The sequence below is a fragment of the Ammospiza caudacuta genome, chromosome 1, assembly GCF_027887145.1.
Source record: "Ammospiza caudacuta isolate bAmmCau1 chromosome 1, bAmmCau1.pri, whole genome shotgun sequence".
Taxonomy (NCBI): domain Eukaryota; kingdom Metazoa; phylum Chordata; class Aves; order Passeriformes; family Passerellidae; genus Ammospiza; species Ammospiza caudacuta.
Window position 1 is genome coordinate 89,349,024 of NC_080593.1, and position 13,684 is coordinate 89,362,707.

The following is a 13,684-nucleotide window of genomic DNA, read 5'->3' on the forward strand; positions in this document are numbered from 1 at the left end:
AAGATAATAATAAAAAGTTGTAAAGAAAAGTTGCAAAAAATTGTCATGCCAGGCATCTAGGTAGTGAAGTATTGATTCATATTTGATTTAATTTACAATTACCATTTTGATTTTTGTAGATAGGGAAATAATATTGATTCAAAAAATTTCTTATCTTGAAATGAAGGATAAGTTAACAGCAGATTAATTATTGAGCAGAGGGGATAGTGGTCCAGAGTGAAAAGGAGATTAGAAATTCAAGAAATATCAATATAGTTTTAAGATATTGAATTCACTCTCTTGAGTCTCCGAATACTATCGCATATTTTAATATTTTAGCAGTTCAGATTTTTCATCAGAAAAAAAGCAGAAGTGTTTGCAGATGAAAACTGAGCTCAGAATGAAGTTGTGTGTTTAATAAGTTGCTAAAAAAAGGCTTACACTTATATTAAATATTTAGCTTTGTATCATAAAAAAAAAAAATAAGGAAGCTATATATCCATCTGCTTGTCAAGAAACATCATCCAAAAGTATCCCACTCTCAACCACCAGTACAGGAGCACCAACTTATTTGGGCCATTAGTATAAAAGCCAAGTGTTACCTGGTTCTTCTGCCATCCACAATCTAAGAGGAACAAAATCATCAGAATCCACAGAGATAAAGCCTTTCACAGAGACACAGTTTAATTAGCCCCTGCTAAATCTGTCAAGGCACTGGGATGTGACAAAATTGGAAGGATGATTTAAAAGCAGTAGTGGGGGGGGGGGGGAATATCAGGAGACAGTGCAAACATCCCTGCCAGAGCAGGGGCAGGACATAATAGCCTCTGAAGAAGCAGCTTATAAACCTTCACTGTAAACTTCTTCTCATGTTGGTTGAGAGGTTTGCCTCATGGCATTCAATCCAAACAGGGACTTGCAACTGATGTTTTGGAAGGACAAAACTTCAGAGACAACCAACTACACCCTGACTAATGACTTCCCTTCTCAGCTTCAGGTCATTTACAGGTAGAGGATTTCCTGGTTTAGAAGCTCCTTTTATGTTTAATGGACTCCAGTGACTGCCTGACGGCTCCTGATAGCTATTTCACCTTGAGCATCCATTAAATCAGAAGTAACCCTTATAGTTCAACTGCAGCATTGTGGGAAAAGTTCCTTGACTTAAACCTGTCTCTTTTTGGGTACACTGAAGATCTTGTTGGCTATTCACAGTCTCCACGCTGTTCACCTGCTACAGAAGGCTTTTCCTTTAAACATTCATGATTGTTATCCTTCTCTGTACTTTTCTTTTTCCATTACCTACTCCAAGATAAGGAAGGGAGAGGAAGAATGAAGATCAACATTCAAATGATATTGAAACTCAATTTGAAAAGCGGCATGATATTTTTTGGTTTGGGTTCTATTTCCTTCCTGGCAGCTTCTAAACATCTAGATGTCTAGTTCAATGGCTAGAAAAACCAGATCACTTCAAATATTTCATCCTTAAAAAAAATGAATTTTGATAAAACTATTATTTTGAATGGAAACAGTAGCAAAATCGTCTGCAGTGAAATTTCATTTAGCTAAAAATGTCTGAATCCAGTCTATTATCACTGCTGGCACTGGTAAAACCACTACTGACACCCTGCATGCAGTTCAGTGGCCTGCAGCTCAGGAAGGATAATGGAAATTGGAAGAGCTTTCAGAAACAACATCCTGTCAATATTAAGAGAATGGTCACAGTCTAGTGTGGAAAGTCTTAGCACTCAAGCTGACTTATCAAAATACTAGGCTATAATAGAAGTTAAAAGGAAAATATCCAATCAAGTTAAGTGCATATAGTGATCTTAAGTGTAACACTAAGAGCTTCTTCAATAAAGTAGAAAGATGATAGATGACCTAATGGACAGACTATACAAAGTCAGATTTAACAATTTCCTTTTCTTTCTACTTTTATCCATTATTATGTGTCTACCTTTTGATCACTGTATTTCATTAACATAAATGTAATTATAGTGGCTTCATAGTATTTTAGGAATTTCTACAAACTCAATGCAACACTCATTTGTGGCAGCATAAAGAAAAACAAGAAGAAAATATGCTAAAGGAAGCAAATTACTCATTCTATTCCTTCCTCATCATTAAAGAAATTTATCAATTTTTCATGCTAACTCTTCGTGTCAGGATTATTAACAAACCTCAAAAAATGTTAGGAAAACTAGAAGTCATCTTCATCTACAAAATCAATTATCTGTAGTACACTTCCTTTGGTTTTTACACTGCAAGTCGTATACAAAAACAATTTACTACTACACAGAAGTACAAAAGGTGCTTAATAGTAACTTGTACACTAGGATACAAATAAAAAAGCATTTTGGGGATTCACTTCAGATGAATAGTGTAGTCAAAAAATTAAATTGCAGTAGACAGTGAAATATTAAGACATGTTTCTTATCAATGAACACCCTGTATCTAAAAGAGTTCAAATATAGTTTTACTGGTCATCGCTCACACTGTTAAATATTTAGATTTAGCCTGGAATACAGGAATTTAAACAAGAAAAACCCTCTATATTCTTAACACTTAAGAAATTAGTGCTAGAAATTCAGAGAAATTAAACTCTTAAAACACCTGCCAACTAATAGCACTAAACAGACCATTTCATTTTCTTTCATGCTAAGACACTCAGAAACCTTTGTAAAATTATTAAGTAAAATATATTGCAGTAATTAAATAGTTTATCTTAAAAATTCTTTCTACACTTTTGAGGAGCTCTAGCTTATGTGGTTGAAATTCTAGCACCTATGTCACACATAAGTTATTGAAAAATTACCCAGCTTTCCTTAAAAATAATATATGATAAAGTCAGTGTTTAAGTATTACTTTTTTTTACTATCAATTTATGCAAAAAAAAAAAAAGCATATAAATTTACTTTCCAAGGGAAAAATTACAATGTAAACATACTCTACCACTGTGCAATTCCACTCCATAGAATTCAAGTGTTCTTGCTATATTTATATAGCAGGACTCTGCTTCAGATTGCTTGAGGCCACTAGAAGAAGGGAAAAATAATAAATATGAACCACAGACAAGTCAAAAATAAAAGATATTGTATCATATTTATTCCAAATGCATAAAACCAGAAGAATGCTGAAGACAAGTGTCTCAGAAATAACCCCACACTAAGTAGTGCCACAATTTCTTTACTGGTGAATGCCCTGCTAAAGTACTCTCAAAAAATTAAGTGAATTATGTGTGATTTTATTACCTTAGCCACTCAGGACCAGCTATTTTTAGAAAAATCTTTTTGTTATCTGTCATGTTCAGAGGGATGAGGAAACAATTCCCCTATAAAATCTGACTTTTTAAGAAGAAGCAGTATCTGTAAATATTGTGCATTTCATAGTCTCTCAGAAAGAAGTCATGTAGAAGAAAGATAAGAAGCATGAATGCACTAATAAAATAAAGGGGAGAGAACAGACTAAAAGTTAGTTATGAAACTCACCAAGGAATAGCCATCTGATTTACCCAAAATCTCTAAGTCCTAAAATATTTTTTCTCCTGCAGCTAAGACATTAAAATCATAAAAATATTTGACCTTCTTGTCTTCAAGAAAGCTTCTATAAATACAGGTAAAACCAACTCTTTGCTAGGTAAGCTTCCAAAACAACATGCATAAAATCACATAATCAAATGCAATTTAGGTACAACCTGCACAAAGTTGACATAATAATGAGTTACGTTAAGAACTCCAGTCTCTATTACTTCCAATTAATATCCCTCTTGTTAAATGCAAAGCCATCCAAATACAATGCCCTGAAACTGCCACTCTAGGAAATCTTACATCATGCTGCAGAAAACTCAAAGCTACCTTGAACTGGAAAGCCATGGTCAGCATGGCTTGAGGATGGCATAATATCAAGAAAAAAGAGTAAAGATGAAGGAAACTACTGTTTGTCACAATACTGAGTTAACTGGTTTCTCAGATCTACAGGTATACTGACTATTGTCAGCTTAATTCTGAAAAACTTTAGTAGACTCTGTATCTTTCACTCTGTCAGAAAATTATAGAAGCAAACCAATGTGAAATGGCCATTTTATTATATAAAAGGATGCTGAATATGTTTTCAAGGCTACATCACTGTAATTTTTAAATATTTTGATCAAGTACTTTGTTCAGAAGGTGTGCTGCACACTAACAAGATATGCCTGCAAATTTTAATTCTCAGTTTGTGTACTCCATCTACACCAGACCAGTCATGCCTTGTGTCTTGAAGGGCCAAAAAGTATCTCAGACCAGACTTAGGTTTTTTACTCATTGTTGTTACACCCTCCTACTCAATTAGAGGTGAAATGAAACCATCAGGTCCCTAAGCAGATGGTAATTATTCAGTGAGATAAACAGGCAAGAGGAAACTGGTCTTGATGTTCCAATTTTTGTAGTTGTTGATACCCAAGGACTAGTGAACCTCATGTGGAATATAAGAATCCTATTTAGTTTCAAATGCATCCTTCTCACCAAACTGATGGCTGGATCTAGCAAGCACTATCAAAACCTTACAAATTTGGACAATATCTGCATCCTAAGATCTCGGGCTGCTTATGTTACTAAGCAAAACACAACAGGAAAACCACATTAGAACAAACTATATACAGAAAAATCCCCCTATGGACTTAGGGATGAACATAAAAGGAAAATTTCTGATGCTATAAAAATTCAACATGACAATAGCTGCTTTCTTAACAGCTACATACTATCCACTGAACAGTGTGACATGGACTTGTTCAGGGAATACTTCCTCAGATTTTGAAAAGCAACATAAGATCAAGGTAACAAAAACTCTGCACTGAGTTACAGCACATAACAAGACAACATAACTTCTCACATCAGTATTTCAGCAATTCAGGCCTTTTTATTTTCCTTTGTGAAAGTTTCCCAAAGCACAGACACTAAAGAATGAAAAAAGGATAGATGTTTATAGGGTTGGCTTTGAAACCCTGTAATATAAGAATACCAATTTCAAAGCTATAATAACTTACAGATAACCTATACGGTTTACAGCAATATTTTTTAATCCAGATTAGCAGAAATTTCATTCCAAAGGAACAACGTTCTCTCAAAGGTAAAAAAATGAATTCTTCCTTTCCATCTTTCCTTCCTAGCAGCTCTGGTGAACACCAGAACCATTCTTGTCAAGTATGCTCTTGGCACTGATCTAGTCAAATTCATGTCTGCGACACGGGAATGCCAAAGGAGTATGCAAGAAATACTGCCAGGATATACAACAATTTGTCTGCCTTTCCTCGCACTCTGAAGTAAATTGGCCTTAAGAACTAAGTTTCTAAAGATGTGTTGAAATAATTAAAAAAAAAAATTTCAAGTTCAATTTACTCAGTATTTTTATTCAGACCTTCAATTACCAACACCTCTGTTAATTTTAATACAGATGTTAAACTTCTCAACCATCAAGGCTTCTTCACCCCAAAGACACTCAATGAAAGCACTGATATCACTGAAAGGACACAGAGAAGAAAGGAGTCTTTCCAACAGACCCCACCACACCTTAGTCTGGACCAATGCTAACTTCTGATCTTTCCTCTGCAGTTTTATATCTCTTGCTACCACAGCACTAAATACCTGAGCTCAACCCAGCCAATCCAAGACTTTTCAGAAACTTGCCCTCACTGGTCTCCAAGGTGACTGCTTCCAAAAGACAAGCAGGTTTATTCATTCCTGTCTAAAAACTTCCCCTCAAAAAACTACTGAGCCTACTGGAAACTGCAAATTAATTTGGAAGGAGTAGAAAGAAGCATCAGCTATTGCGTGCTTGAACATGAACTGTTTGGAAAGCAGCCCAGATTAGTATCTCCAACAGAAAGGACAGCTGGAGTTTAGAGTTCAGTGGTTATCTTCTTTTGCTGCATAAATGACAAGGACTGCTCTGGATGCCTAGGGACCACACGTGAAGTTCGAAACTACTCACTACACCCACTAGCAGTAAAGAAACCAGAGGAAAAAATAAGAGTATTGAAAGACGAGAAAAAGGCAGCTGAGGGACACTAGGAAGACATGAAAATGGAAATATTTCAGGGTATAAATCAAAGAAACTAAGAGAGCAGGGAATTAGCTCTGCTGCAGTTAAGATACAGACAGAGAAAACAAGTCTACAGAGATTTGGATTTCATTTGCTCACGGACAATTTCTTAGATTGGTGTATTTGCATTCCGCTTGCAAGTATCTGATCAACACCACTAATTCCAAAGCTGCAGTCTTACAAGAGACAAATCAGCAGGGTCAGAAAAAATAATTAGCAGTGCACTGACTGGAATAATCTGTTGCAGTCTTTGTATTACACTCAGGAGAGAGGAGTGAAAGCACAAAGTTAATTGAAGTGGTTTATGGCTATGGCATTTCTTGGAGTTTATTCCCACATATATAGACAAAAAAAATCTGTAGAATTTGAAAAATGATCAAATGTTCTTCATGCAGCAAACTCCTCAAACATCTAGTATAGTGTTCTAGATTGTTGACTTCAATAATATTTAAGGCTAACTAATCTCCTGGAGGTTATAACTAGAAATTTATTTAAATGTTTCAATACATTAGCATCATACTCTGAATATAATTAAACTAGCATCTCTATGATAAACCCGAGTATTTCATTTAACAGCTACATAAAATACAACTGGCTGTTGTAATGAAACTGCTAAGAAATCGAATCTTCCTTTTGACATCTTTTTTTTTTTCTTCAAAAGCTCAAGAGGTGAGAGAGAACTAAAAGTTCACATTACCTGTGTTGCTCATGTAGTGTTTCTACTTTGGTAAGAAAATCTTTGTTCTGCTCTGGTATGAAGTTGTAATTTGAAAGATATCCTGAGCAATGCACTGAAGCATTATAGTCTCCAAGTTGTGCTGTTAAGAAACAAGAAACACATATACAAAGTTTTCATAGTTAATTGGATTTTTCTTTAGAAGAAATTCCTTCTCATTAAAACGCATACACTTATGGGAAAATGCAGAAATTACCAATTATTTCCCAACAGACAAGAAGTGTTGAACATTGGGAACTGTATGACCTCAGCGAGGTACGATTTTTTTCAAAATACACTTACCATGGCTATAATCTCAGGCACTGAATGACTCAGTACTTTATTTAGTTACTTATGTAGCCTCACTTTTGCATCACAACCAGTAACAGCACCAGACAGATGTCATGTGCTGTGCTGACACACACGTGCTGCACTGTAACATCAGAGAACACCAAATTGCTTCAGTAAGAGATGGCAAATGAAATCAGTTTGACACTTTTACTTGACTAGAACATATTAGAAGTTTTCAACAAGATCTGTCATTTACAAAGCATCCAGTCTTCCCAAATTCAGGTGAAATTTGCTCTTCTACCAACTGTGACACCGTCCTAGAAATTCAGCTGTGAATTACTTAACAGAAAGTGTGAAATACCTGCTGATTGACATATAACATTACCAAGCTGCTACAAAAAGTAAATAACTACAACCTGTACTAACCTCCTTTTTCATAAGGAGTATGGAATAGTGATTACAAAGCCTTAAAGTTTCTCAGAAGTTATTGGTATGATTTGCAAATTAATACAAATGAAAGTAACTGATAGACTGCAAACAATTCAGCATCAAACGCTCCTCAACTAAATCAAAGTTCAAGAGCACACTTTTAGGATATACTATCAATAATATTAACACTATTTTCCAGAAAATTTTTTAAAAAGTACAGCAGAGCTATTTAAGTGATTCAAGTTGAGGGGCATAAGAGGCACATCAGAAATAATTTACACATAGTAATTATGTAGGATGTGTAATGCAGGGGATAACTAATATTTCCCACATACATATATTCCAATTGCATGATTTATATGTTCAAGAAAATGGAACTGCAATGATACAATACAATTCCCAGGGAAATGCAGTCAAAAGCCAATATAGTTGCACACTTAATTGTCTGCATAGAAAGACATATTTAAATAAAAAAGGGAATGATAAAGAGAATCTGATTTACTTTAAATGCAGAAAGTCTTGCATACTAAGTTCTTTCTTTTAAAAGGTAGCCTAAACTTTAAATTAATTAGCAAGTGGCAGGCAAAGTACTACATATTTTCCAGGAGAGTCAAAACATGTATTTGAACATTACCGGAAAATTTATCTGAATAAGAACAAAAAAACAAGAATGAATAAAAACAAACCAAAACAAAAAACCACGAAATCAAACAAGACAGATGATGCAGAAGTATCATAAGAAACTGAAATGGTTTTTAGGAATATCTATATACTGACAAAAATCCAAGCCTAACAATGCTAAGTCTAAGGCAACAACAATAAAAGTGAAAATTTGAAACTTTTAGAAATAAGTAGTATGGTAATAGCACTGTAAAATAAAACCCACAATTTCCCAATTACAGTAGTTGATTGAGGATCCCTTCCTTTGCTAGTCATTAACACAACCCATATTTTCTACGAAACAATCTACATCTTTAAGATTTACTGCAGCCAGTTTGAATTCCAATCTTGCCAACGGGAAAAGACCAGACTGCCAGAAATACGATAACGTCGTTTTCTACTTCAATTTTCTTTGCAATAGGAAAAGATATTGTTACTGTAATATTACCTTCTCTAAAAGGGGCAACTGTTATTCCTCCACACATTATGAATTAGTCTTCTTTCTGATCTTCTAAATAGGCCACTGGATTTTTTTCCTCTTGCTACTAGCTACCTGAGGCCATGCCAACAAGGGGAGCAATTTAGCTTCTCCAACTCCCTAGCCAGCTGCTACAGTAGAAGAGAAACATCTTGTAACACTAATGATCTTGTGTAAAATTTAATTATCCAAGCAGGAAAAAAAGTTCGGACATATCAAGATGCCGGCAAGAATAATAACCCATGATGCTTCTATCTCTTTACTGATTTTCTCCAGAAGAGAAAAGAAGGGCAGAAAAAATTAAAGACCTATTTCTAATCTGAGTTTCTCCTGACATAGTTTCTGCTCTGATCATGAGACAGCAGATACTAACTCAATGAAGATAAAGTTAGAGTATAAAAATAATAACATTTTAACCTTTCCCCATTCTAGACCACTGTTGCTCTTTAATTTATTATAACTGGCAAACAATATAAAGCAAAGTGAGAGAAAGTGAAAGCAAGGATGAGTGAAAAAACAAACAAACCCCTGATATTTGAATATCAGAATATTGTATTTTAGACCTATATATCTAATATGAAAAGCTTTAAATGAAGGAATGTGATGAACCATTAATTTAGAAGGACATATTCAGTAAAAACAGGATATTTATTTTTAATTTCTAGTAAAAGAAGAGTTCAATATCCAAGTAGCCATGCCAAAACACTAGTTCTACAAACTTTCAATAAAGTAAGAGCTTATAAGTGCTTGAAACACAAGTCTTGAGATCATCTATGTTTACAGAACATAGGATCTGTAAGCCATATATCCTTCATGCTTTTTTCAAAAGTAATTTGTTCAGATATCCTTCAAGGTGCAGATGACATTGTTCTCCAATTCTACAGACTTTGCTTGTAAATAATAAGAAAAAGAATTGCATACGAAGTAACAGCACTGGAACCTATTTCTGCACATGGGCATTTCAATTAACTTCAGATACAAGAAGGGAAATGTATGAATGGCTCATCAGCTAACCATGATGAGAAATCAGTTATAGATCATTTGGACAAATTTACCCAAAGAAATGCCTACAAAAGCTAGTCTTTACAAAGTGGGTAATTTCAAATTTCTATACATCTAGGAAGTGTATCAGAAAAGAATCAAGCAGGTTCATATTAAATTTGTAAATTTATAGCAATTTTAATATTTTAGATCAAATGAATAAAGCACAAAATTGAATTGAGTTGCCTGTTTTAAAAAAAGGATAACTACATATAAAGATCAGGTTCACAGGGCAAAAGAATAAACAAACCACAGGAAGAGTCTTGCATATAAATTGTAAAACCTCTCACGTATAAAACTGCAGTCCAGGATTAAAACATAGTTAGGATCTTATGACTGGCCTCCAAATCAGGACAGTAATAATGACTCACATTCTTGAGATGAGGGTGAAATGTGTATTAAAAGCTAATGATTAATTTATCTTCATATGAACATTGAGGTACAAAAAGAAAATATCTTAATCTATACAGTTTAATCAGTTTAGAAATTTTAAGTGATTGCTTCTTGGCACAAAAAGAGAACAGAAGAAAGATGAACTTCCTAGTATAAACTGTTTCTGAAGAGTAACTAAAAATTATTCAAGTGTTAAAATGTTTCAGGAATCAAAAAATAATCTGCTACAGCAGAAGTTAGTTTCAAAGAACCAATATAAAAATGCAGATGCTTACTAAACACAGACTAAAAAGGTACATTGGAATGCACAAAATGACACCATGTTGAAAATGGTTTTCAGAGAGAAATTTTTAAAAGGACCAAAACCCTCAGAAGTTGAGAGAAGGAAACGTATTTCAACAAGTGGAACCTGTATCCAAATAAGGATGCGAACACGAACACTAACCCACTCAGTCCTTAAGAAATTGTGATGTCCCTACAGGACAAGTAGAACTAGCTATCATGTGAGTTAAAACTAATTTGTTTTGTAAGAGGAAATAATGCTTCACACTCAAGTGCCCTTACAAAATGTTCAGCCTAGGCATGACTGTAAATAGCTGCTTATGACCACTTACAACAGCTGGCCAGAATGAGAAATTAGGCATTAATAAAAACAAAGGAACATTTGTAGAGGAAAAATAGAGAAAACTATGCATGCACAATGGTAGTCTCCAAGTTATTTAGCACTCCAGAATGAAAAATGAGCCAGTCATTGTAATGCCTTTTATTAAAAGAACTAAAAAATAAAAATCAGCAGCTCAAAACCCAGACACAGTCAAACAACAACACAAAACAATAGTCACAAGGAAAAGGAAGAAACAAATTAGAAAATATAAATTATAGTGAGTTGCTGTTTCTGCATCTCAAATACAACATGTACTTCAGAAACCATACAGACACAATCAAAAAAAAACTATTGAGAAAAGAAAAGTATAATCCAAAGTACAAAAAGCATTCATTTTGAGGAGGCAGTAGGATAAAAGACTTACAGGAATAGTTACCAGTACTCCCAAAACATTGTGAGGCTTTACCAAACTAATGCATCTGACCCTCTGCCATGTATGCTGTTTCTCAGCATTCATCACTACTCATTTGAGAATCACAAAGTCATTTGGGTTGGACAAGACCTCTAAGATCATTGAGTCCAACCCTTAATCCAGCACTGCCAAGCCCACCCTAAACCATATTCCTCTGTGCCACATCTATACATTTTTTAAATACCTTCTGGAATGATGTCTTCACCACTTACCTGGACAGCCTCTTCCAAAGGCTGACAATCCTTTTGGTGAAGAAATTGCTCCTAAGACAGAACCTAAACCTTCCCTGGTGCAACTTGAAGCTGTTACCGTGAGTGTAATTCTGTATTACATGGATCTTGACCTTGGGAAACTCCTCTTTCCCCCTTTTTAGTTATGTTACACAAAAACATTTAATAGGTTCATCCAACTCAAAATACAGAAGAACAGTAGTATCAAATCTGCAGGCACTGCAGAAAGTCAGCTCCCTCAGCTACAGCACTGGCCAGTATCCCAATCTGGGATTCTCCACTCTGGGGACTATATCTTGTTTTAAAGTGTTACAGTTCAAAAATTATTTGTGGCTTAATGGAAGACCATCACAAACAATATTTGAAGCAATGATCTCCTGAAGTGGCTTCTGTATTGCGTAACACAAGTGCAAAATATAATTAGTGAAAACCAGCACAAAAGAGCTGGAAAGTTGCTGTATATAAACAATCAGGACACTTAGATGATCTGTTGTACAGAGATGCCAGCAAGCTCAGGAGCAGCAATCTAGAATTCAGTGAACTATATGGAAGAAAATGGGTTTTTCAATTAATCTCTCTAAGCTGATTCTTGTATTGGGAGTTTCATCACCATCACACAGATAACACTGGCACTGCTGATGACAGGTACTGTAAGAGAGGATAAAAGGTACCTCTGGCTGAACTGCACTGATGCAGGCTTCAGAAGAACAGATGTGACATGCACACAATCCTCAGACTACCCAACACACCTAGTAAGTAATTTCTAATCCTGGCAATTCAGCTCAAAGTTCTCTCTGCTAATCCAGTCTGATTTTAAGACACAAGGGTTAAAGATGCCCTGGAAAGAAGCAGAAACATGGATGATCTGTAAGTAAGTCTCTCAGCTTCTATGAGATGTCCTTATGAACACTATTTCACTTGAAGAAAGCATGGGTAGGGAGCACACACAGAAAAATCCCCAAATGCTAACCATTAAAAGAGAGAGGTTTCCAAAAACTAGGAAGTCTGAGGGGTCAACATAATTTTTATAAAGTGAGGTAAAATGATGGCAAGTCAGAAGAAAGAGTCAGGCCTCACCGTGCTGTTGATGTTTCTCTGAATCTTGCAGCCCACCTCTATCTCAGGGACATCAATCTTCTGGCATTCCCAAAATTCTAACACTCTTATTCCCAGTTCCTGAGAGACTTTCACACTGAGTTCACCTTTCCTTGACTCCTCATCGTCACCAGCCTCCCTTTCCCTAGAAGAGATCCACTGGAAGCCCTAGCAGCCAGGTAACCCCTTGCTGAACAAAGTCCCAGAGACAGACTGCAGTGTGCTAGAGATGATCCCTGGGTCTCAAAGCAGGGCTGAGAGGAGCAGTACCACAGGAGAGAAGAGCAACTGATGCTCAGGAGAAAACAAGCTTAGAAGCATTCATTACTTCTTGTCTGGCTTTATTGCTGTGCTTTAGATTCAAGTCCCAAGTCAGCAGTGGATTTATTAACATAAGAGCATATTCTCACAAAACCCATGGGGGTTTCTTACATACCAGTAGCTGGACATTTAAACAATGGCCTGGAAATGGCAATTTGCTACATGAAGTGATAGAAAACAAGTGGTGCTAAATCACCATTTGAAATTTTAAAAAAGAATAGTCGTACTGTATAGGTTTCCTTATTTGGGTTTATAGACAGTACAACCTTCCCATTTTACACTACTAAAATCACATGATTTATCAATTTTTTTTCAGTATGAGTGTATCCTTCCAACTTCACAATGATAAAATTATTTGAAATGCACCTTAACAAGTTCTTCTCTAAAAAAAAAAAAAAATTCAAAATCCACTGACTGTTTCATCACAAAGCACATTCCTGATAATACACTAACAACTTATTCTTGAAGTGCCTCAAGTATGTTCGTAATCAGGTTCAGTCACATGTTCTTCAGACACAGTATTCACACCCACTTGCATTCCCCTGTAACTCAGCCCCACCAGGCAAGGCAGGGTGTGCTGCAGCAGGGCAGAGGGACACGTCAGAGCTTTATTTCAGAACCAAATGCCTGAGCACAGGGCACTACAGAGAAGCAGCATCTCAGCAGATATCACCAAAAACTGTCCCCTTGCAAAACTCAGACAAAGCCTCTGAAGGCCAACCATACAACCAGCACATGGAAGAACTTTAGTTAAGAAGCAAAAGCAGAAATATCAAACACCAGACTTCATACACTGTGAAAGAGATCTGCTTCAGCCCTCCCGTCAGCAACAACTGCTACACCTTTTAAATAAACAACCCACAAGGTTATCAGACAACAAAGATTTCCCCTTCTGCATACA

General features: G+C 35.6%; 1 protein-coding gene across 4 annotated transcripts in view; it reads right to left on the bottom strand.

The window, feature by feature from the left end:
- The window catches only part of PTPN3 (protein tyrosine phosphatase non-receptor type 3), a 158,928-nt gene that overhangs the window by 60,234 nt on the left and 85,010 nt on the right, over positions 1–13,684 (bottom strand). For all 4 annotated transcript variants that reach the window (XM_058824036.1, XM_058824192.1, XM_058824115.1 and 1 more), the window contains exons 8-9: positions 6,752–6,872; positions 2,924–3,011 (exon numbers count right to left, since the gene is read on the bottom strand). In XM_058824036.1, the coding sequence (XP_058680019.1) occupies positions 2,924–3,011; positions 6,752–6,872 (209 nt within the window). The remainder of the gene's footprint in view (positions 1–2,923; positions 3,012–6,751; positions 6,873–13,684) is intronic.